The sequence below is a fragment of the Trichomycterus rosablanca genome, chromosome 5 (genome assembly GCF_030014385.1).
Source record: "Trichomycterus rosablanca isolate fTriRos1 chromosome 5, fTriRos1.hap1, whole genome shotgun sequence".
NCBI classification, from domain to species: Eukaryota; Metazoa; Chordata; class Actinopteri; order Siluriformes; family Trichomycteridae; genus Trichomycterus; species Trichomycterus rosablanca.
Genome location: NC_085992.1, coordinates 34,142,012 through 34,167,459, shown reverse-complemented (window position 1 = coordinate 34,167,459; position 25,448 = coordinate 34,142,012). Strand labels below are relative to the sequence as shown.

The following is a 25,448-nucleotide window of genomic DNA, read 5'->3' as shown; positions in this document are numbered from 1 at the left end:
CATACTTATGTCTCACATACTCCAAATGTACAAAACCTCCATACTTCTGTCTCACATAACCATCCTGTACATGATCTCCGTACTTCTGTCTTACATACTCCAAATGTACAAAACCTCCATACTTCTGTCTCACATAACCATCCTGTACATGATCTCCATACTTATGTCTCACATACTCCAAATGTACAAAACCTCCATACTTCTCTCACATAACCATCCTGTACATGATCTCCATACTTATGTCTCACATACTCCAAATGTACAAAACCTCCATACTTCTGTCTCACATAACCATCCTGTACATGATCTCCATACTTATGTCTCACATACTCCAAATGTACAGAACCTCCATACTTCTGTCTCACATAACCATCCTGTACATGATCTCCATACTTATGTCTCACATACTCCAAATGTACAGAACCTCCATACTTCTGTCTCACATAACCATCCTGTACATGATCTCCACACTTCTGTCTCACATACTCCAAATGTACAGAACCTCCATACTTCTGTCTCACATAACCATCCTGTACATGATCTCCATACTTATGTCTCACATACTCCAAATGTACAGAACCTCCATACTTCTGTCTCACATAACCATCCTGTACATGATCTCCATACTTATGTCTCACATACTCCAAATGTACAAAACCTCCATATTTCTGTCTCACATAACCATCCTGTACATGATCTCCACACTTCTGTCTCACATAACCATCCTGTACATGATCTCCACACTTCTGTCTCACATAACCATCCTGTACATGATCTCCACACTTCTGTCTCACATACTCCAAATGTACAGAACCTCCATACTTCTGTCTCACATAACCATCCTGTACATGATCTCCACACTTCTGTCTCACATACTCCAAATGTACAGAACCTCCATACTTCTGTCTCACATAACCATCCTGTACATGATCTCCATACTTATGTCTCACATACTGTACAGGACCTCACATATGTCTGCCGAACAGGACACACTTCTCTTTACATACTCATTGTGTACAGGACATTCACACTCCTTTTTTCATATATTCCTTCTGTAGAGGACATTAGCAGTGCATATGCATTCCTTTAGACCATTTTTTTCAAGAATTTGAAGATTGTTTAAGTAACAATGCTGGGAGGAGAATAGTTCTCCAACCAAAAAATATATATAATAAAAAATAAAGCTGAGTCTGATATAGCCAACAGTGCCATGTGAAGTGTGCACTGAAAAGACTGGGCTAAGATTAACACACACAGTGCATGAAAAGGAAAATAGCTCTATTCTCTAAGTGTACACCTATAACAAGTGCTAACAGGTTATGTGTTCCTAATAAAGAGGTCAGTAATTTAAATATTATTTAAAATTCCCAGCAACACTGCTGCACCTGATACACTAATACCAGAACAACACATTACTTTGTCATTACCATGATAGTCATTGCATTGCTGAGAATGATCTACTACCCAAACATCATGAATTATGCAATAACGAAGGCACTTACTTAAAGATTAAAAAGTCAAGTAAAGACAGACCTTTCTAGCAAAGATTATAGAAGGTTTATTACATTTTTGACTTGTAATAAGTCACAATATTTCAACACACTCCACTGCATGAAGTGCATTTATACATCATTACCAACCCAAAAGGATTGATTCTGCAAACAACATAAATAAAAACAAAAAACATATTTACAAAAAGACAAGGTTGTGCCTTAATTTAAAGATCACAGATTACAGAGATAGGATGACACAGCATCAGAATCAGAACGGGAAAACTTTACAGAATAAAAAAGTCAAATCAACAAAGGGAACACGTCTGTAACCGGTCATTATACTGAAAGGATCAAGTTAATCAATGACATTTTTTTTAAAAATGCAAGTCTACACTTGGCAGATGTAACGGTTTAACTGTTCAGACAGTTGTGGGGTAGCATTCTAATAAAAATCCTAATGGCTAGAAAGTCTTGTTCCATGGCCACATACTGACAGCTCAAACTAAATAAACTGATTGCTGATTGCTTGTTTTTTTTAAAGCAAGCTTAAAATATCTGTGCTTATTAGGAACATTAAGGAAAACTTAAATAAGCATGAGAGATGTGGGGTCTGATTTAAAGTAATATATTCATATGTTATGGTATATATACTGGTAATGCTAAGGTCAGAACAGGTCATAATCTCAAACATTTAGGTCAGTTGTACATAACTCAATCGTGCATACACGCAGCTTCTACAGTGAGACAAAATCAGTCAGTCCTTATTTCAAGCAGGTCTTTCACATATTAAATCAGTCAAGAGTCATTCGTCTCCACACTCCAGTCTACAGTCTACACTTAATTTCTTAAGAAGCTGTTGGAGAAAATGTAAGCATAACAAAATAGAATTTAAAATAATCTAAGTAATGCATGACAACAATTACTTTGTATGTTACAAGGATTTGTGGTATGCATTTTGTTTCCATGTTAGATCAAATCACTTGCTTGTAGAAGTCAGTTTCATGTGCTCTTATTTTTTTATGCCCTATTTTTTTTTTAGATAAAGTACAAAACCCGTTTTGCTATTAAAGGAAAAATATTTGACACCTTCAACTTTACATTTTTACAAATATCTCGCTCTGAGTCCAAATCATTCTATCTGAACAAAATCACGAAACAATATTACCTTTCTGTAATTGCAAAGTTGAATAAATTGTCAACTACAGTCCACTAAAATGCCCAAGATCTCTCAAACTCCTTTGGAGTTTAAGTCTATTTACAGTAGAGTAGAGAGAACAATCAGGTCCATACAAATATGGTACATTTTTAGTCAGTGATCACCATTCCAAGGCAACTTATTATTCAGCATTCCTTCATTCAGCACAAAAAAACAAGCATTGTGCATTACAATCAGCTCACTCATTTCCATATAAAAGATGGCAGTGTAAGTAAAAATAAAGATGTGAATCAGGGGGTATTTAGAGTCTTCAGAATAAGAACTGTTCTGCATTGAATTAGCAAAATTCAGTCGGAAATTTTCTCTCCTTAATGTCATCAGCTGGATAAGAAGATGACCACAAGATGACCAGCAGTGACCTAGGTAAAGTGAAAGCAGTGATGCAGGTGGGTTGAGAAACACACAGTGTGGGTTTGGTGCCTGAGACTATGCTAAAGTCATACATTTATCCATTATCACACACTGCAATGTCTGAGAAGTGGAGATGCCCCATATTGTTTACTGGTCAACATCTCAGATCACAAACAAACTTCAGATTTCAGTTCTGTATGGTCAAGTGTACACAATTTCAGTTCGAGTTGGATATCTGACGTGATGGTCGGCCTGTGGACGATGCGCTGTACGTCCGAGAACGCTGTCTCATCCTGCAGGGAACTTCCAGCTCCTGAAACAATGGAGTTTCTGTGATTTCTGAAGCCTCAGGACGCTCCGCAGGCACAGGAGAGAGCATCGAGCGCACCATCTGAGCCTAAAGGACAAGAAAATGAAGGCATTATTACAGGGGGAAAAAAACAAAAAAAACACTGTACATGTTGCCTGATCTAAAAACTTTAAGTTCTGTTCTGCTTATTTTTAGGAACTTAAAACTAGGGCGTGATACAGACTATTATAGAACTAGAAACTTTATGGATAAAAACAGGAAGGAAACAATAACAGTAAATGAAAGGTTCCCTATTTTGTCATATAACTAAAATGAAAAGGCTGATATATTTTTTAAAAGTTAATCTTCATTACCGTTTCACTTTTTAGTTTTACTTTACAATTCGATACTCCTGAAATAAAAACGTTTTAGTCATAAAACTCAATTTAACCAGCAGATGGTAGTGTTGCTCTTGTAAATGATAAAGTTTTACAGCATCTCCGTAACGTTTGGGAAATAAATCTACACAGACATGATTGGCTGTCTAACGGCCGAAGCCTTGTAATAGACTGGCTCCCTGTCCAGGTTATTTCTGCTTTGCACTGGTGATTTCCAGTGGAACCGGCCGGTGGACCAGGATAAGGCGGTACAAATGAACAAGTGTTGTATAGAACAGGGTTTTTCAAACTTTTTTTCAAATGACCCACATTTTGTCCATGATTTTATGTGACTCGGGCAAGAAATCTTACTTTCTGTGGTTTACAAGATGTAACATAAAGCCTCCACAAGGGGGCATTCGCGTACAAGTTTATTTAGGGCAGTTGTAGACTAGTGATTTAGGTACTGGACTAGTAACCCGTCGCTGGTTCATACCCCATCACTGCCAGGTTGTCACTGTTGGACCCTTGAGCAAGGCCCTTAACCCTCAATTGCTTAGACTGTATACTGTCACAGTACTGAAGGATGCTTGGCATAAAAGCGTCTGCTAAATGCCGAAAATGTAAAAAAAAAAAAAAGGTAAATGTAAAATTATTATTAATATTCTTTTTTGGCTCGCAACCCTGATATATAACACTGCACCCACATAGAACAGCTGTTCTCGTTTTGTCACAATTTTTAATTCCTTTCTAGGTTCCATTTTCTGTCACTTTTTAAAGGCAGAACCTCTGCACTCTTACACACGCACACACCCACCTCTTGAACGTTGTTTTTGCAAAAAGAACTGGGGAACTTCAAAGCTCGAACTTCAGTCAGAGTCTGGAAAAACCAATGAGAAATAAAGACATCTCTTGAATTATCAATCTAAAACAGATCCTTTATTAGCTTGAGAAGGACAGACATTTTATCAAGCTAAAGTTCCTGTGTGCTCTTACCTTGACTCTCTCCATCTGTGTGCGGAATGGATAAAGCAGTTCAAACAGTATCAATCCCAGAGAGTAAATATCCACTTTGTGAGAGTAGGAGTTCCCTGACAACTGCAAAATAAAAAATAAAAAGTACAAAAAATATTTATTAGGATTTCACACACTTTAGTTACATTCATGACAGGACAGGTAATTACTTCAGTTTCACTAGTTCAAATTTAAAGTCAAAGACAGTCATGGGCAATGTTGTATCTCCAATTCATCTCGCTTGCACGTCTTTGGACTTTGGGAGGAAACCGGAGCTCCCGTAGGAAACCCACATGAACACAGGGATAACATGCAGACTCCACACAGAAAGGATCCGGGCCACTCCACTTAGGAATCAAAGCCAGGACCTTCTTGCTGTAAGGCGTCAGTGCTACCCACCAAGCCACCATGCCGCAGACCCGTCTGCAAATAAGCCAACTAAACTACTCATGAGAGAGGAACTGGGCTCATGTTACCTGTTCTGGGCTCATGTAAAGCTTGGTTCCGACTTGGCCAGTGTGGCGAGCGTAAACCGGCATGGGTGTAAGGGTGCTTAAATCATCGTCATCTTCCTCCTGATCCATAGCTGTCACAAGCCCAAAGTCCCCAACTTTCACAACATCATCCAGTGTGAAGAAGATATTAGAAGGCTGAGAACCAGAAAGCAGGGAAAGAATTAAGTAGGGAAAAAGGTGAATGACATTCCTAGATTCAAAAATAACATAGTTTGTACAGATCGACAGTTGGCTGTACAAACTGGACATGGCTGGTAGAACAGACGCTCCGTAAATAAGATGCTAAACGATGTGCAATAAACAATACGAGACGATAGGACCCCCACCTTTAAACATACCCATTTTTAATTGTTGAAGAATTTAATCCTCATCAAAATAAAAGGGACATTTATTAGAGCAATTTATTACGTTCAATAACAGACATACAAAAACAATGCCAGTAAGGTTCTAATCAAATCAGTTGTAGTGAACCTAGCATGACAAACCTCATACACAAAGGGTAAAGCTACAGTTTTATATATGAGCTCCATCCAACAGACCCAACTTGTTTTAATCAGTTAATTTATGTCTAACTGTAACAATTGAGCCATGAAGGTCATTCAAACGATTGCCACTTTGTCCAGGAGAGGGAAACCAGACCCGCAGTGAGCCTGACCAGGATAAAGAAGTTTATGAACCTGAAAAAGCATATCGCTAATATAGGAGTAGCTCCAGTCCAGTAGGTCCAGCAGGTTCATTTAAAAAAAGACTAGATACACCTGTCTAAAGTATATTAACCTTCAAATAATACATATTTAAATATAATGATTCAAAATAAATAATACAAATTTTTATTATCATTTTTAATTTCCATTTTTCTCCAAATCCACTCGCATCCAATTAACCAGTTGTAACTCCTCTACTGCTGCAGACTCCTACCCTGGTCAGAAAGGGCCATGACTAACACACGCCCCCACCAACACGTATAGTAGCCACTTCTTTTCCCCTGCATTAGGCAGGTTTACACAGAGAGTAGTTATCACATACTGGGAGTCACACACTGCTCCATTATTTGCCATTTCTGTGCAGAGACCTTCAACCAGCCAGCAGAGGTCGCAGTTACAGCAGCAATAGCACATCCCTTTAGCCCGCCCTCCCTCCCTCCCTCAGACATAGCCAATCATGTCTGTATAGGTGCCTGGTTAGCTGATAGCAGAGCTGAGATTTGAACTGAAGAGCTAGGCAGTGGTGGGCAGTCAAATAATGCTCAGCGATTTCTTTATATATTTAGTTGCAGTCATAGCCATGCCCCAATTTGTGTTAATAAATGCCTGAATAAAGCATGGTTTTTGGTAGAATTTTTATTGTATTAACATGGACCAAAAGAAAAAATAAATCAAACATCAATGATAGGAGAAAATCTTATAAAACATAATTTCGAGCATAATTCATTGTAAAATTAATATTATTTAGTCATATTGCTAAATGGTGCATGCCGAACATCCTACCTTCAGGTCTCTGTGCATTAATCCCTTGCTGTGGATAAAGTCGACAGCCTCTGCTATCTGCAAAAAGATGTCAAGACACTGCGAGTGCTCTCTGAGCTCAGGCTGTGAGCGCTGTGCCATCCAGTCTTTGAGGTTCTCCTTCCTGCACAACTGCATCTGGATGTACAAGTACACCTTGGGTGTGGGGGGCAGTCGTGCAGCAGTAATGGGAGCGCGAGGTGGCAGGTTTAAAGTGGTAGGCCGTGGAGGAGAGAAAGACAATGGGGCTGAGGAAGCAGTGAGATGGGATCTGGAGCTCGAGTGGGAGGGGCATATCGTCTGAACAGGTGTCCTCGGGCTGGGCTCTGCGTCGTTGTTGCACTGGTCGCAGCCCGAATCCTCAAACACTATGTCAAAAGAGGAGGTGGTGCAGTCGTTATGGAGCTGTGTACGTGGGGGACAGAGCTCGAAAGAATGGCGTGATTCAGAGAGCTCCAGGTCAGGGTCAACATCCGCATGACTGTCCTGTTCTGACATCATGCTGTCCAGCTCTAACCCGTCCACACACACGTGATCCTGAGCAAGCGTGCTTTTGTGTACACCAGTCGTACACTTGCATGGCAAATCCAGAGGAGAGGGAGTGGAGATGGGCACCTTCACGGAGAAAGCCTCCATGTGATCAGGAGAGCTGAGAGGCCAATCAGTAACACTGACATACACAACAAAGGTAAAATTAATGATACAGTATAACTCAGTTATTGACTTCAATTTAGGTACTGCAACATATTAGTGATGCATTTTTATTATTATACCTAGCATCCTTATGCCAGCGTCCATCCATTTCCTCCTGCCAGCCCTGTGGGGGACTCTCTTGCCATGCATTGAAGTACCGGATGATACCAGGATGCTCAAGTTTGGCTAAAGCCTTTACCTCTCGCATCACCTTTTCACGGGCCACTTCCCTGTACAGAAAAAAAGCACACATGCATACATCTAGGTTGAGGTCTATTCTGAGATGATCAGCATTATGCCTTAATCCCACCAAAGTGAACACTAAATGTAGCGACTATTTTAAATGACTCACTTTAAAAGAAAAATGAAAAATGTGCATATTGATCCAACTTTTTGTGCTTGATTATACCTGATTTACCTGCTTGTGGTGTTTGTTGGATGCTTTCAAAATCGTTCAAATAACATTAATTACAGGTGAACCATTACTAGCGGTCATATAGTTGTTTTTAAGAGTTACCTGTTTGGTAGGCGAATTCTCTTGATGGCGTAATTGCAGTCATCCACTTTGTTCCGAGCCTCAAACACAACTCCAAAGCCACCTCTTCCTAAACACTGCACCGGCTCAAAATCTGTCAAGTACCTACCACACAGACACCCGGAAAATCAAAAAACTGAGAAATATTTAACTAAAGACAGCAGGCTAATTAAAGACATGTAATCTTTACATAAAGCAAGATACAATTATTAACTGGACAAGAGCTTTTTAAACAATTTTTTTTATTTAGTGCTTTGAACCATTGTGCATAGGGAAAACTTCATTTATTAGGTAAGCATATTAGTGCCCTAGCTGTCCATCAAAACAAGACTTATGTGTTTTCACATAGTTCTGAAGATACTAATATTTTGTTTGCTGTTTATTTACACTTGTGTCATCAAGCTTTTTCAAGTACAATTATGTTAATCATATCTGAAATAGCTGTAAAAATACCGAACCTTGCACTGTCATCACCGAAAGTCACCAAATCCACCAAAACCCTGGTTTATCCAATGTATTTCTCAGATATCTGAAAAATGCTGTTCATATGTAGAATTTCTTTACACCAAATGCTCGGTGATGTCTGTAATTGTCGGTGATTAAACAATTACAATTGTGATTAAACACAACTCGCACATTTTACATTTAAGAGGCAATTTGTGTTTTATAAAAGGTACCAAAACAATCTGTAATGTCCTTATCGCATAGCTCAGCCTATCTGGGAAATTACTTATTGACAGTTTGAAAGAGGATTTCTGCATTTGTGCAGTTTTAAAGGCTACACTGATAAACACAATATTTATTACAAGGGGTTCCGTAACAGCGCTGTGTGTTTGTTTTTATAATGCCATGTTAAAATCAGTGTTTGCTAATTTGATTGCATTGGTATTATGTATATGTTTCAGTCTTATATAATTTGAGGATTATTTCTGTATTATATTGGGTGAGGATTTATTTTAATGTATTGGGCATATGTAGTCTTTGTCTTTCTCTTTTCTACTTTAAGCATTCATTCAAAATAGGTTTTATGGTGATTGGTGTCTCACATTCTTCGCAAAGTGTGAGGTCTTTTTTTAGTATTACATGTTGGTGTGTCAATCCGGAATGATGGCGATAACTTGGTCTGTACGTTTTCCATTATGTATTTTTGGTTTATTCCTGATGTTGGGGTGAATCTCGTGTAGTTTGTTGTTTACTGCATTGTGTAAAACAGGAGTCGGATTATACTCTATGTCTGTCAGATGCTGGCCATTCTGGACTCAACAGGCAAACTATTGAGAGGTATGTTTGTATTCTGGTATGTGAGGTTAAACATGTTCTATTTCATGCAGTTGCTGCAGATGTTCCGTCACACTGATGACACAAGCATTTTAAACCACCACCGGCACTCCAGTCTCTGCCAAAAGAATTCTGCTAAATGTGCCAAACATCTTATTTCATTCGTACTGCCAATTACCTGGACACATATTCACTGGGACGACTGTCTGTAACCGCCTCTCTGGGTTCTGAGGCCTCCAGCTCAAACTTGCTCTCTGTCTGACACTGCGTCTCCGACTCTTTCCTCTGCTGTAGTAAACCAACAGAAACACAGTATGATTTTCATAGTATAAATTCACGTTTTTTTTTTTTAAATAAAAATGATGTGGTTATGGCTAGAGATAAACATTATGGTTGTCAAAAATGCATAAACATTTCTGTTGAGAAGATAAGAAAGCTTGCAATGTGTTTAATGTCAATCTTCATGTTAGAACTAAATAGAACAGAATTACATTTAATAGTGTTTGTTCCGTGTTCACAGCTTAGTGACAACCCTACATCACAGAATTCTCAGTTTTACCTAATTTATGTCATTATGTGCATGCATTAGTCGTGCTTAATTGTTGGTCTTAATGGTTTGCTAAATGATTGCTAAACTAGCATGACAGCTGTTTGAAGAGCGGCTGTAGCCAGGCATTTTTTGCTTTGTTAATCAGCTGTTAAAAGAAAAAAAGCTGGACAGATTGAGGATTCAATTTCTTCAGTAAAATAATCTTCTAGCCATCAATCACAAATGTTTGTACGTAAATACGCTGGCATGCATCCTCTCCTTCCTACCCGTATGTATGCTGTGTGGGGATGGAAGAACTTCCGAACAATGTACGTTGTAGCAGCAATGCAAAAGATGATTGTGCCCAAGATCTCCTTCCACCATGGCAACAGCAGCACTGGATCCTTCCTCCTCAATACTCTGCCCTCATCTGTACGCAACACGCTCACTGCAGTCACCTCCCGCCGGCCACGGTACTGACTACCGTATGTAAAATAGTACCCATTGTCTACAGAAGAAAGGGGTTTATTGCTTAGTGAAAATGTTATAAATCAGCAAACAATGAACTAAAAGCCGTATTTGTCAAACCAGTCAAAGCAACATTCTTACCATGAGGATACTGCAGAATAGACAAAGCCCCGTTGCTGTACTCCTCATAGGAAAACTTGTCATTGTTCAGACACTTATCAAACTCTTCAGAACCCACCAGTACCGGAGTACGAGAGGGAGAGTCTGAAAAAGAACCACAACACAAATGTCAGTCTAGCCCTAAATTCATTCAGTAACAAGTATCTAGGTAACAACAGTAATATGGGAAAGTTGGGGCAGCCCTGACAAAAGTAAAAGAAAAAACATTTGCAGCCAAATGTTTAAAAAAAAGCACAAATATTAATGCACAGTTATTTTATATTTTATTATTTTAATAGTAATTGTGGCATGTTTGGACACTCTAATACCCTGGAACTTTAAAAAAAAAATTTTTTTAATAAATACAAGGTTAGTTTCCATTTAAGTGCTAAGTAAGGAGGTAGGTCTGTAGTCATCTTTTGATGATGGCAAAAGACTCGATTACACTACCTGGGTGCTAGTACAGAGATAAGCCTTGATGCATGTCCTCCTTAAAATCTGACGGGTGGATCAAGATGAGCCAGACTTGTAACTAAAAGTGTATGTGGTACATAACAGGGCTGGATAAGTTCTTTAAGGCAGGTCGGTGGTGGTCAGTTTTTGGCAAGCAACGTTGTTATTAAATTAAACATGGGCAGGGGCAACTACAGAAGCACAGCAGTGGGGTGATTGGCAGGGTTTGGGTTGACTGAAAACCAGGCGGGTTGCTGCATTTTGAATCAGTTGCAGGGGTCTGATAATGGACATAGAAGAACCTGTCTGAAAGGAGCTACAAGAATCACAGTAGATTCCATAGAGAGGAATAGTTGAATCTTTGTTGTATGAGAGGAACCAGCATGATCTTCCCAGGTTAGCAACATAAGCCAAGAAGAACAACTTGATATCCAGGACAACACCAAGGTTTTCTATATTATCAAGTGGTTTGATCTGAGAGTCACAGAGAGAAATGACTAGGTCTTGGCATGGAGACAGAGTTCTAGGAATTTATATCAGCTTACTGGGTTACAGATGATGAGCTGATATCTATAATGAGATCTGCCAGACATGCCAAGATACGAGCTGAGACTAAGGTGTCTAATGGAGGGAATGACAGGATATGCTGAAAATCATCCGTATTAGAAGTGGTAGGTGAAGCCATGAGAGGATATGACTTTACCAAGAGAGTGGGTGTATATGTAAAATGGAAGAGGACCAAGTACAGAACCCTGTGAGACTCCAGGATGTATATATCCTCCATGACACCTGCTAAGAATGCCTTTCCAAGTAAGAAGTTCTCCACTGCCATGCTCATCTCCTTTTCAATATTTTCCTATACTATTCTCCTTTTTAATTAATCAAAAATAATCCACAACATGTGTTTTCATTTCCAATATTTCAGTCTATTTCAAGTGCTAATCTGATTAAAATAAGTAACCAGTAAAAAGTGTTATTCTTATGTATATTTAAACGTATGTCAATATTTAAATGACACCCACATCTCAAACCGGCTACAGTATTTGTTTAAATATATATTTAAGCCAGTTGTTTCTTTGATGTTAGGAATACATTAGGAATTCACTGTTTAATGCAATAATTCACAATATTTAGCAGATGTCATTATACACATTATAAGCTAGCAAACAATTGCAGAAAAAGTGTTTTCTCTGTGCAGACTTACGGATGAGAGGCCTCCATTTAACGGTAGGTGGAGGAGTAATATCTGTGCTAGACCTGTGGCTGTCCAAGGCTTTGGGCTTAGATGGAAACTTCTCAGACATTTGGACTGATGACTGCAGATACAGCTGACCCTGGAACATCCCTGTATACAGAAACACACAATGCTTAGAGACACATGTCTTTCTTTACCTCTCGCTTTCATACAATTGCAAACATTTCATGTATGCATTACCCAGGTAAACACTTGACTCTGTAGCTTCGCGTGCCTCCTCCACAAGGTCATCCTCCTCCTCCCGAGCATCGTTCTCTGGGTGGACGGTGTATGGTGTGTCATCAAACAGACTGATGGGTGTCACTTTTCCCCCACCCACCAACCAGGCCGAAGCAATGGGCGTACAGAACTACACAAAAAAACCACAGTGCAGACAGTAAGCAGAGTGGCCAGTCAGGTATGTGTATCGTTTATGCTTTTATACCGGGGCAAGATTTTATGATCTGGTAAAAACCACATGGTTACCAACATGGATAAGCAACTTCTGTTTTACTGTTAAAACACCACTAGTACGATAACAAATGTCATGACAGACATTGTCAAGAATTGTGAGTTCTGAAAATATGACGGAAAAAAGAAAAATATATATAGTTCTTGAATCAATCAATTTTCTTAGTGATTTTACCAATTTAAACAGTAGCTACATTATTAATGTTAAGGCTTACAAACCACAAAAATAAATATGTTCTTATTTATTTACTCAGTTTTAGTAACTGCTTCATCTTAGGGCTACTGTGTGTCCACAGGCAACAACACAATAACCAATATGCCACCAGGCCATCTGTTTACACACATGTTGGAAAAAAATCTTTAAAGTAATGTGAGGGTGATATTTAATCACATTAAACATAATATTGATCTAGTAGCTAGAGGCAAGGATAAATCCCTACGTTTGAGGTGGCATACCTCTCATTGACAATCATTGACAATTTGTCTGTATTTAAACACTAAAGGATTTCACTTGATGATTGTGTTTTTTCCTAGACTTGTGGAACCTGGCTTATTAAATTAAACAAATAAATAAAACATTAGCTGGTTCTTCACACTAGAATTAAAAATTGGTTTTCTTAGAGGAGGTTAAATATGAAACTTTATAAGCTTACCTGATGCTCCCAGATGAGCTGTCCTGCTGGCCCACTGCTAAAGGCCATAACCTTCCAGTCTGGAATAGACACTTTAATCACTAGGTCCGTGCCTTCTGTCTGAATGTGTGCGTTAGCGTGGTTTTGACTGTGTGCTTCTGTTTCCTCCAGGATAACACGGGGCGCGTCACCTTGCACTCCATGCAGTGAGTCTGTATTGGCTGCTTCCCCTTCAAAAACACTGAGCTGAGTCTGGAACTCTGAAACAAACTTCAGCTGAAAGTTTCCCACGCTGAAGTTCCACCTGGCAGAAAGACAAGGCTCTCATTAGGATAAATATCAAGGTTGGGTTTGCCATTATTAATTTCAGGTGGACTTAATTTGCGATGCCCACTTGAATTAAATGGATGGGGGAAGGTTATTTTCTATCCCAGCATGTCTCTATATTACTGGCCGTGGATTTGGAATAGGAAGAACCGTGTGACTAAAGTGTTCATTTTCATATCAGTACAGTCGTCGTCTTGCTGTATTAACTAAATGAACTAGCTTAATGTATTTTTTTTGGTTTATTTTCATGTTTTTCCACCATTTTATCTTGGTCAGGGTCGTAGTGTGTCCGGCTTCCCCGGAATCACTGGGCACAATGCAGTAACACAACCCCTGCCAAAACTCCCCCCTCCCAGACATAGCCAATCATGTCATGTATAGCCCAACTTGCCGACAGCACTGCTGGGGTTCTGAACCCTGATATTCAGCAGTAGTAAGCTAGTGTAATTTGCCACAGTGCAACCTGAGTGCCCTAATAAAATAATAGTAGTAATAAATAACAAAAAAACAAAAAACACATGTTGACCAGTGATTATAAAAATACATCAAGGGAAGAACTAACTTTTCAAAGCCACTACGAGGGGTTACAGCTCTAACAGTCTTCTGTGTTCTCTGCAGTAAAAGCATGTCCTCTGCCTCTGTCTCCTCCTTCCCCCAGTGACTGCAACCGACTGACGAACAGATATACTTGAGCTGTGGAAAAAAATAACACAACAAAATGTAAACACAAAACACACAATAAAAGAAAGATCTAATGAAACATCTAAACTGTCCAAATGCATGGTTTTGTAGAAGTGTACCTTGCCGCTGTAAGTTCCCAGGCCGTAGGTGGTAAGTGATTTCCCACCCACCAACACAGTGTCCTCTCCAACACGGTACGATGACTCGAGCAGTGACTCCACACTAAAAGGAACAGCCTCCATGATCTCCCTGTCCCTGTTCCACTGAAACAATGCGCCATCCAACGAGGGGATAACCATCTTATTTCCAAATACCTAAAAGAGATGTACAATATGGTCCTAAGTTACATGTCAGGTGTTTGTTTCCTTTGTCGTAATGTATCAGTCAGCAACAGAAATGAAAAACTTTAAATAAAAATAAGAACGCCATTCAACTTTGGCAGAACAAATAATCACAAGTGTTCAGACAGCAAGCAGTATCATGTATGGGGAGTTGCACATAATTTCACCTGTTCATTATTTCCATTCTCTGTGCGAGCCTTCAACCAGCCAGCAGAGGCCGCAATTGCAGCAGCAATGAGAAATCTCCTTCAGCCTACCTCCCTCAGACATACAGTGCCTTGCAAAAGTATTCAGCCCCCTTGAACTTTTCAACCTTTTGCCACATTTCAGGCTTTAAACATAAAGATATGAAATTGTAATTTTTGGTGAAGAATCAATAACAAGTGCGACACAATTGTGAAGTGGAACGAAATTTATTGGATATTTTAAACTTTTTTTAGAAATAAAAACCTGAAAAGTGGGGCGTGCAATATTATTCAGCCCCTTTACTTTCAGTGCAGCAAACTCACTCCAGAAGTTCAGTGAGGATCTCTGAATGATCCAATGTTGACCTAAATGACTGATGGTGATAAATAGAATCCACCTGTGTGTAATCAAGTCTCCGTATAAATGCACCTGCTCTGTGATAGTCTCAGAGTTCTGTTTAAAGCGCAGAGAGCATCATGAAGACCAAGAAACACACCAGGCAGGTCCGAGATACTGTTGTGGAGAAGTTTAAAGCCGGATTTGGATACAAAAAGATTTCCCAAGCTTTAAACATCTCAAGGAGCACTGTGCAAGCGATCATATTGAAATGAAGGGAGTATCAGACCACTGCAAATCTACCAAGACCCGGCCGTCCCTCTAAACTTTCAGCTCAAACAAGGAGAAGACTGATCAGAGATGCAGCCAAGAGGCCCATGATCACTCTGAATGAACTGCAGAGATCTACAGCTGAGGTGGGAGAATCTGTCCATAGGACAACAATCAGTCGTACACTGCACAAATCTGGCCTTTATGGAAGAGTGGCAAGAAGAAAGCCATTTCTCAAAGATATCTATAAAAAGTCACCTGGGAGACACACCAAACATGTGGAAGAAGGTGCTCTGGTCAGATGAAACCAAAATCTAACTTTTTGGCCACAACGCAAAACGTTATGTTTGGCATAAAAGCAACACAGCTCATCACCCTGAACACACCATCCCCACTGTCAAACATGGTGGTGGCAGCATCATGGTTTGGGCCTGCTTTTCTTCAGCAGGGACAGGGAAGATGGTTAAAATTGATGGGAAGATGGATGGAGCCAAATACAGTACCATTCTGGAAGAAAACCTGTTGCAGTCTGCAAAAGACCTGAGACTGGGACGGTGATTTATCTTCCAACAAGACAATGATCCAAAACATAAAGCAAAATCTACAATGGAATGGTTCACAAATAAACTTATCCAGGTGAAAATGGCCAAGTCAAAGTCCAGACCTGAATCCCATCGAGAATCTGTGGAAAGAGCTGAAAACTGCTGTTCACAAACGCTCTCCATCCAACCTCACTGAGCTCGAGCTGTTTTGCAAGGAAGAATGGGCAAAAATTTCAGTATCTCGATGTGCAAAACTGATAGAGACATACCCCAAGCGACTTGCAGCTGTAATCGCAGCAAAAGGTGGCGCTACAAAGTATTAACGCAAGGGGGCTGAATAATATTGCACGCCCCACTTTTCAGTTTTTTATTTCTAAAAAAAGTTTAAAATATCCAATAAATTTCGTTCCACTTCACGATTGTGTCCCGCTTGTTGTTGATTCTTCACAAAAAATTACAATTTCATATCTTTATGTTTAAAGCCTGAAATGTGGCAAATGGTTGAAAAGTTCAAGGGGGCTGAATACTTTTGCAAGGCACTGTACTTAATAACGTCTGTGCCCATCTGGCCTATAGCAGAGCTGAGATTCGCACTTGAAAGCTGAAAATCTCAGCAGTGGTGAGTTTGAGTGTTTTACTTCTGCACCACCCAAGCGCCCCAATTATACTTTAAATGTTACGAAGGAGTCATACTGGTACCAGGATGCTTTTGTCGTAAGCTTTGCATGTAGGGTAACAATGGTGCCAAAACAGACCCACAATTATTGATGCAATCATCAATAACTAGGTGCACAGGTGGAGAACATAATAAAACAGAATTGTTAGAACAATGTGGGCAAAGAATGTGTATCACAAGAGAAAACAGCATTTTAACAAGACAGAGCCAGACACACCAATTCACATTTCCATTACCAGATAATCACATCATGGACACCCCCCAAGAAAGCTCTTACTCCACCACAATCTTTCCTCCTGACAAATAATAACATGACAGAATTCCTTACAAAATGACCAACATCATATAATAGTATGGTTGAATAGCGACAAAATTATGCCGTCATTCACCTGGAAACCACTGAAGCTAAAATTCTCCATTATGCACAATTACAAACAAAGGTGACCAGCTTAGTGAGTTTAGTAGCGAGTGAAACATTGTACAGCTTAGAGTGTGTCCAGGACAGTTCCGTTTTACCTCCGACAGGCTGCTGATAGGCAGAACAAACCCAGATAGGTAAAAACATGGCTCTACGCCATGCTGGCCTGGACCAATCAGAATCAGGAAAGAACCAGCTTTATTGGTTTAGGCAGACTGCCAGCTAATTACTGTTGGCTGCAACTAAGTAAACCATCTATTTGGAGATTAATCATTAATTACAGGTCAGTATATGCGTTCTATCTGACTGACACACAAACACACTCTCACAAATAACCTCAAAACAGGGAATAAGCCTCTGTTGTGCTTACTCAAACCTCATACCCTACTCACACCAATACATGCCAGGAAGACTAAGTTGTAAGAAAAAACAGTTTTAGGAAATTGTTATCGACACATGACCTCATCCACCTGCCACAGCCAATCAGAGGCACAACGATGGATGCTGCTTATAGTGGGTAATTTATGGTATAGTTGGTAAGAGGTTTAAGCACTCTCTCTCTGTGTGTGTGTGTGTGTGTGTGTGTGTGTTTGTTTACAAGTCATTGACTCATTCCTCTACTGCACTGTCTAATCCACCACATGACCCATGTGTATGATCTCCTGTTTAATAGGATCTCCTGCTATTGGTTTAAAGTTTAACGCTACAGTATATACACACTCAATTCAGTCATTGGTTTAGCTTTGGCTAAAGCAGCGGATGTAAGTAGCCTCTTATTTAGAGTGAGTGAATGAGCGCATCAGCTTTTGTTCTCAATGATCTCCTGCAGATGCACATCACATCTTCACATCACTGAGCCGAAACCAATTTCCATTCATACATGTGCAGACATGCAGGCACATAAAAAATAAACAGGCAATAAAATATCTTCTACTCATTCTGGATTTGGGAGGGGGGGTCAACTATTATCCACCACATCATCTACACAGGTCATCAACACAATATGCTGCCTGCCATTACCTCACTGGCCTTAACTAGGGCTTACGTCAAGGTAATTACTGACCAATGCTGACTAATAATAAATGCTATTATACATTTTAATTAAATACCTAATACACAATTAATGATCTATCTGTATATAAAAAGGCAATAAAAGCAATACATATAAAACTAGAATTCAGAAAGTGTTTGCACCATAAGGTGCACCTGGTCCTGTTTAAAGTCTGACATTTAGACTGTTTCTCTTAAAACCTCACATTTTTACATTTACATTTTCAGCTCTTACAAAAGTGCTTCCAAAGTGCTGCTGAAAACCATGGTTTTTTTTTTTAATGCAAGAAATAAATAAGAGCATTAATAAGTACGTGTCAGCTTAAGTGCTTAGTAAAGAGGTGGGTTTTTAATCGTCTTTTGAAGACAGTGAGAGACTCAGACAAGAGACGCTCGTTCCACCACTTGGGCGCAAGTACAGAAAAGAGCCTCGATGTTTGTCTTCCTCGAGTTCTGGGTGGAGGATCAAGTCGAGTGAGACTAGTGACTCGAGGGGGGCTTGTACAGAGCAGGGTTTATTAGACCTCGATGGTAACCTGGGGCTGGTCTATTTTTGGCTAAAACTAATTTTTAGTTTTTGTGACTGATGTGCATTTCAGGTGCCCACAATTTGACCCATCGACTGGCTGCTTTTAATTGCCCCCAAGGTGTCCATTGTGGTTCCGGATATGCACCCAGGGGTTCGGAGTGCCAACGGTTCTATTGCAACCCTAACCAGCATAAAGTGATAAGTAAAAATATGTTTGAAGTTTCTCAAAGTAGTAAGACTTGATAGGATTTTTGTAGCTGAAACATCCTTTTAATTAGCAATCAAACAAAATTGTGCTGTGTAGCTGTGTGCATTCATGTAACTTCCATGTAAGTCACAATAACACTGTTATCTGCCACATACAGTGCTGTAAAAATATATATTGCATTGCAATCCCCTGATTGCATTTTTGTTTTCACTCTACTAAAGCTGACTTTCACACCAGGTCGAGAAGAGCCGTGACTGTAGCCGTCTGTATCTTTTCACTTGCACAAGGTGAGTTTATATGTTGCTTAATTTCACGCACGGAGAATCACACACTGATCTCTACTATCTCTCGTCTATGCAGGCTCTATTAATTAGCCAGCAGAGGTCATAAATGCATCAGTTATAACTAAGGCCCTAGCTAATTCACAGCTGTCAAAATCACATCACGGACAATGAAATGACGTTTCTCGTGTAAAGTCTAAAGCAACAAAAAACACTATTGTTTCAAATTTGGCATTATGGCAGTTAAAATGATTTTAGAGGATTAAAAAACTTTTAGCATGAGGTACATTACAATGGAAATCATTGAAGTGGGATAAGTTAAAAGCTAAAAGCACAAAGCTTGTGAGCACGTGTGACTTTGAGCATGCGCATGTAGGGGGGTGACATCATCCCACACATAAGGCATTATCTCATCCCTAAATCCGTTCAGCATGACTCACTCTACAGCACTGACATTCCTCTTCTCACCTCCCTCTCCTTTCTTCTCTCTCCTTTTACTTTCTGTCTTGCCACTCCCTCTCTTTGCTCATCAGATCTGGCCTTCTCTCTGTTGTGACAGCATAATTATGCAGACAGTGCTATTTACTGCTGGCCTTTTCTGGTGTTATGACATGCTATAGGTGAGCGCGCCGTGCCTGCACCATGCAGAGGGCCAATCAGACACGGACAGGCCGCTCTAATCACTGAGCAGACTGCTGTGGCCAATCAGAGGGACTGCTTGTTTGATACACAGGAGAAAGGGGCGGGAAAGAGAGCTTAGAGCCAATAGCAGGGCACTCTTCACAGCAGCCAGGCATTTGAGGTTACCGCCAAACCAGACAGGGCGAAAGACTGGGAACTTCAAGAGGAAAGAACTATAATGAAACAAACCAACAAAGGTGAAAAATAACAAAAAAACACGTAATGCCAGAAGTCAGAGAATTGATTTTCAGAAAAGACAAAAAAAGAAGAAAAAAAAAGAATGCAACACGTAAGAACAATGCAGATTCAAATTATGAAAATTCCTTCAAAAAGTGTCAACCAAGATATTTGACAATTTTTTAAATAATCTTAAATTGGGAGTTGATGCAAAATTTCCTTTGCTCTTTATTGCACTTATTAGCTCATTTTATTAATACCCAACAAATAAATCCCAGTTTTGAAATAATATTTGTCATATCTTTTACATTATGCATTTATTCAAACTTGTACGAGTACAGAACTGTATTTCCGTCACATGTAATATAATTAAGTAATTTAATTAAAGCTATAAAGACTGTGACAGTGCCATGTGGAACATAGGGCTGATTCACTCAATCATACCTGGGTGTTAATCAATCTACTGTTTTTTTTAATGGGAACAACAAGTTTTAGAACAGGTGACCAAGGGCAAATATCAAACCTTGTACAAAAGTCTTTTGTACAAAAAAGGTTAAATTTTTCCAAATGTTATATTATTAACATTTATTAATAAAACACAGTGCACACAAACCTAGTTCATAAAGAAGAAACTCCCTTTACAAGCTTGTCTGGGCTGTTCTGTAGCATGCATGTGTGTGTGCCTTTTCCTAGGCTACATGTCAGTCTCTAGTGAATAATAATGTGTGTGTGTGTGTGTGTGTGTATGTGTGTGTCTAACCTCCCTTAAGCTAAAGACAAACATATCCCTCATCCATAACTGTAAATGTAAATCTGTGAAAACTTGATCGTATTGTTACTAAATATAAATAAATATTTGTATAATTTTATACTACATTAGATTTTTTTATTAATAAAATGACACACATACTGCATGTCATTACACTATTAAAGTCAATCATTACCAGTTGGTATTAAGTGTTTATCACACCAAAATTCATTTTTGTCAAGAATAAAGACTTGTTTTAATGAATAAACATCTTTTAAATAAAGTTATTAGAGGACTGTGTGCTGCCTCTACACATAAATATGCAATGTGCCAGATGGTAGAGAATTTGCATAATAATAATTATACAGGACTTGCCTGAGACTGACTAGTTGACTAGACGTTTAAATTCCCCAAAAACTAATCAATTTTGAAAAGGTTTATGTATGCTCAGACCAAGAGCCTAAAAGGAAATAAAGTCTGTGTGTGTGTTTATTATGCTACTGCTAATAGGCTAAGACAAGCCCAGATCCTGATACTCAGTATAAAATTGATGGTAGTTGGCATGTATTGATGTTTGAATTCTAGTTTGTGATTGTGTAGTATACACTGATCAGCCATAACATTAAAACCACCTCCTTGTTTTTTATACTCCCTGTCCATTTTATCAGCTCCACTTACCATATAAAAGCACTTTGCAGTTCTACAATTACTGACTGTAGTCCATCTGTTTCTCTACATACTTTTTTTTAGCCTGCTTTCACCCTGTTCTTCAATGATCAGGACCCCCACAGGACCACCACAGAGCAGGTATTATTTGGGTGTTGGATCATTCTCAGCACTGCAGTGACAATGACATGATGGTGGTGTGTTAGTGTGTGTAGTGCTGGTTGAGTGGATTAGACACAGCAGCGCTGCTGGAGTTTTTAAATACTGTGTCCACTCACTGTCCACTCAATTAGACACTCCCACCTAGTTGGTCCACCTAGTAGATGTAAAGTCAGAGACGATCGCTATCATCTATTGTTTGAGTTGGTCATCTTCGAGACCTTCATCAGTGGTCACAGGACGCTGCCCACAGGGGGCTGTTGGTTGGATATATTTGGTTGGTGGACTATTCTCAGTCCAGCAGTGACAGTGAGGTGTTTAAAAACTCCATCAGCATTGCTGTGTCTTATCCACTAATACCAGCACAACACACACTAACACACCACCACCATGTCAGTGTCACTGAAGTGCTGAGAATAACCCACCACCCAAATAATACCTGCTCTGTAGTGGTCCTGGGAGAGTCGTGACCGTTGAAGAACAGCATGAAAGGGGGCTAACAAAGCATGCAGAGAAACAGATGGACTACAGTCAGTAATTGTAGAACTACAAAGTGCTTCTATATGGTAAGTGGAGCTGATAAAATGGACAGTGAGTGTAGGAACAAGGAGGTGGTTTTAATGTTATGGCTGATCGGTGTATGTGTGTACCGGATTGTGCTTGGGTGGCACAGTGGTCTAAAGTGCTAGCCCATTACTGCTGAGATCGCCAAGCTTTAATTCCAGGCAATGTTATCAACCTGGCTGGGCATCCAAATGGACCCAATTGGCTGTGCTTAAGGCAGGGAAATCGACTGGGTTTCATTGCCATTGTACAATTGCTATTTCTGCTGTCTGATGTCTGATCGGGGAGTTTTTTAGGGGAAAATAATAAGAGACAGTGGGTGAGTGGAAAGAAGAACATAATAGTCTTAGCTTTGCCAGTGATTAGATTGGAATAGGTGGTGGTGATGGTTGGGGTAAAAGAATTATGTATATAAACTGTTTAGTTGTACCTCTGGTTTGCTAAGACTGGATGACAGCAGGCAGCCTGAGCCCACGTCCAAGTCCCACTGTTTGCGGCCCTGATTTAGAGGATCCAAAGCAGCAATCCGCCCATCTAAAGTGCTGATGATCACCAGGCTCCTGTAAGGGAGAAAAAACACAATTCATTTAAACTCTCATAAGGAGTCTTGCTTAGGTTACATGAATGGCACAAAAACTAATTATACAGTAATATATTTTTTAAATCCAGTTGTATAATTGTAAGCACCACTTTTTAAGCATTATAGCTTCTGATTTCATTTATGAAAGAATTAGGTTAAAAAAATCTGACTTGGTGTTGTATCTCATGTAGAAACATGAAATAATAATAAATAATAAATGTTTTGTCCAGCACACAATTAAAGCTGACTAATTTTAGTAAACAGCTTCAACTTTGTGTTAATACAATACACTTTGTATTTCTACTTTTAACTGTGAATATACAGGGGATGGACAGGTGCAGTGTAAAGTGGACGGGAAAGGGAAAGCAGTGTTGATATCCACTATAAACACAAGTCAGCACTGGTGAAGATGTTAAGAGCACCTCAGATCCTAATAATTCACTTCACCACTGTGGGCTAAGACTATTTGCTCTACAGTCTCCTCCAATAAAATTCAAGGGTGTAAAACAGTCTAGCACATCACTCCTGATTGGCTACGAGTGCCCTCCAAAAATATTTAGACTGATTGGCTGTTGCTAAGCACTGGGTGTTGGTAGGATGAATGGGGATGCTGCACTGGTACACCCATCGAGGAGAGGGATAGTGAGTGAGCGAGAATAGATAAATAGAGAAACTGGAGGAGCAGGGGTGAGAGAGAAAGAAAGAGAGAGAGAAGGGTGGGGGTAGGAAAAAAACAGAGAGAGAGAGAGAGAGAGAGAGAGAAAGAGAGAAACAGCAAAAAAGAATAATCTCATCACATGCAAAGTGTATTGACCTATTGACTGAACATCACCCGTGTTTGTACTGTAATGTTTTGCCAATTAATCTGCAATAGTTGACCGCCAGAAAAAGTTTTCAACTTGCCATTTGCTCTAAAATACAAATAGAAAATGTTAAGGCTTAAACTTATTAGTTGTACTATGTCAAACATCCACACCAAGGCTAATTTTTACAGGAAAAAAATATAATATTCTAATTGTTATAAAAATTAAAAAAACTGTGGTATTTTGTTACGTTTAATACAGTACTGAGTGGGCTAGGACACAACCAGAGATGCTTGTGACCATCTTGTTTTACTTAAATATACAATAAAAAATACATAAAATTAATTCATTATTATTATTATTATTAAATGCCATTAAGTCTTTTCCAAAGAATTGGTTCTGCCCAAATTTGTCCCATTTCTTCTTTATTGTTCATTACCTGAGTAGACTAGGTAATCCTGTCTATTTTAGTCACTAATGCAAAAGATGTTGATGTGTAGACATTTAATATTTATCTTCACCACTTGCCATGATGCATACTTTAAACATTTCAAGTAATGTTGGTGATTTTGTTTATAAAGCTTTGAATTCTCTTCTCTCTGGTCAACCCCAGCAACTAGGTGTCCTTTTTGATCTATCTCTCTCATACACACAAGCTCAGAGGAATTCTCAACTCTTCCTCAGTAACAAGTTAAGTGCCTTCCAACCCAGGGGTCCCATCTTCTGGAAGTACACCGACAGTCATTCTGTTGTTCCTTTCCAGTTGGTTTCCTTACAGAACAGTACAGAAGTGGTTTGCCATTGTCTTCGTCCACACAGTTAAACTGATGTCATTGCCACTGTCATGTTTGTGATTACCCAACATCTGTCACCTAATACAGGTTGTAGGTTTAGTCTGGTACCTCTGCTAAAGACTTTTCTGCCATGAGGAACCCTGGAATTGAAACTCTGGTCAGCAAAGCCCTCTGATGCCTGCAAGCCTTCTCGCCTCAACAAGTCCCCATACAAAGAGATTTATTATTGAATTTATTATTACACATTTTTTAAAATTGCTGGTTCATAATGCAACCTAGATGCTCACAGCCTTGTGGTCTAAACTAAACAATAACACATTTCACTTTTAAACTATTTACTCTGCTTCAGTAGAGAGGAGCCAGGAATTTAATACATGTGAGAGAGAAAACATGTGAGTAAATGAATGATTTAAAAAAAAAATGCTTTCTGTTTTGTAAAATAACAAAATAACACTGTATATGATACAATATTTTAAGGGAAACAGCTATTAAAATGTATATGACAGTGAATGAAGCCAGAGTAAAGTTTTAGTGTTTCAACTGAATATATTTTACAACGTGAAACACCGGTTCTGCACTCACAAAAGTTTATTTTAAGAGATTGTACAAAGGATGTATAAAATAAATAGAAGGAATGTACAGCAGCCATCATGCAAATACATTTACGTAGTTAAGAGCAAATATAACACGTCCTTACTGATGTAAAAGACTTAAGCCCCATCTATTTGTTAAGGAATTACTAAATTGTTAATGATCGGTGTGATGTCTAGCAACGTGATACATTTTCTGTAAATCAATTGCAACAGTGCATTTTTCACATTCACTAAAAATGCCCTTGTGAATGCAGTTTTTGTTCATCTGCTGGATGTTAGTGATAAAAAATGTATTCTAATAAGAGCAGGCATAGCCACACATACATCAGACATTAGTTTGGTCTTACATTTTACAATTCACATTTTCAGCATTTAGCAGACGCTTTTATCCAAAGCAACTTACAATTATGACTGAATACAGTTTGAGCAATTGAGGGTGAAGGACCTTGCTTAGAGGCCCAACAGTGGAGGTGGTAAGGCTAGAACCGGCAACCATATGATTACTAGTCTAGTATCTTAACCACTGAGCTACCACTGCCCTGGTCTTGTCAGGCCTCTTATCCTCTTAGCCTATAGTAAAAAATCAGCAGTTACCACTTTATCCTGATTGGGGCTACAGTGGATAT

The 25,448-nt window shown here is 39.2% G+C and overlaps 1 protein-coding gene across 1 annotated transcript in view; it reads right to left on the bottom strand.

Annotated features, from left to right (window-relative positions):
* Window positions 1-1,534: 1,534 nt before the first annotated feature.
* The window catches only part of eif2ak3 (eukaryotic translation initiation factor 2-alpha kinase 3), a 38,846-nt gene continuing 14,932 nt past the window's right edge, over window positions 1,535-25,448 (bottom strand). The window contains exons 2-17 of the mRNA XM_062996055.1: window positions 22,483-22,612; window positions 14,340-14,534; window positions 14,102-14,232; window positions 13,234-13,516; window positions 12,311-12,479; window positions 12,080-12,220; window positions 10,405-10,527; window positions 10,083-10,303; window positions 9,445-9,554; window positions 7,971-8,093; window positions 7,534-7,683; window positions 6,743-7,430; window positions 5,217-5,390; window positions 4,723-4,824; window positions 4,544-4,606; window positions 1,535-3,457 (exon numbers count right to left, since the gene is read on the bottom strand). Coding sequence (XP_062852125.1) covers window positions 3,278-3,457; window positions 4,544-4,606; window positions 4,723-4,824; window positions 5,217-5,390; window positions 6,743-7,430; window positions 7,534-7,683; window positions 7,971-8,093; window positions 9,445-9,554; window positions 10,083-10,303; window positions 10,405-10,527; window positions 12,080-12,220; window positions 12,311-12,479; window positions 13,234-13,516; window positions 14,102-14,232; window positions 14,340-14,534; window positions 22,483-22,612 — 2,983 coding nt within the window. The 3' untranslated portion in view covers window positions 1,535-3,277. The remainder of the gene's footprint in view (window positions 3,458-4,543; window positions 4,607-4,722; window positions 4,825-5,216; window positions 5,391-6,742; window positions 7,431-7,533; window positions 7,684-7,970; window positions 8,094-9,444; window positions 9,555-10,082; window positions 10,304-10,404; window positions 10,528-12,079; window positions 12,221-12,310; window positions 12,480-13,233; window positions 13,517-14,101; window positions 14,233-14,339; window positions 14,535-22,482; window positions 22,613-25,448) is intronic.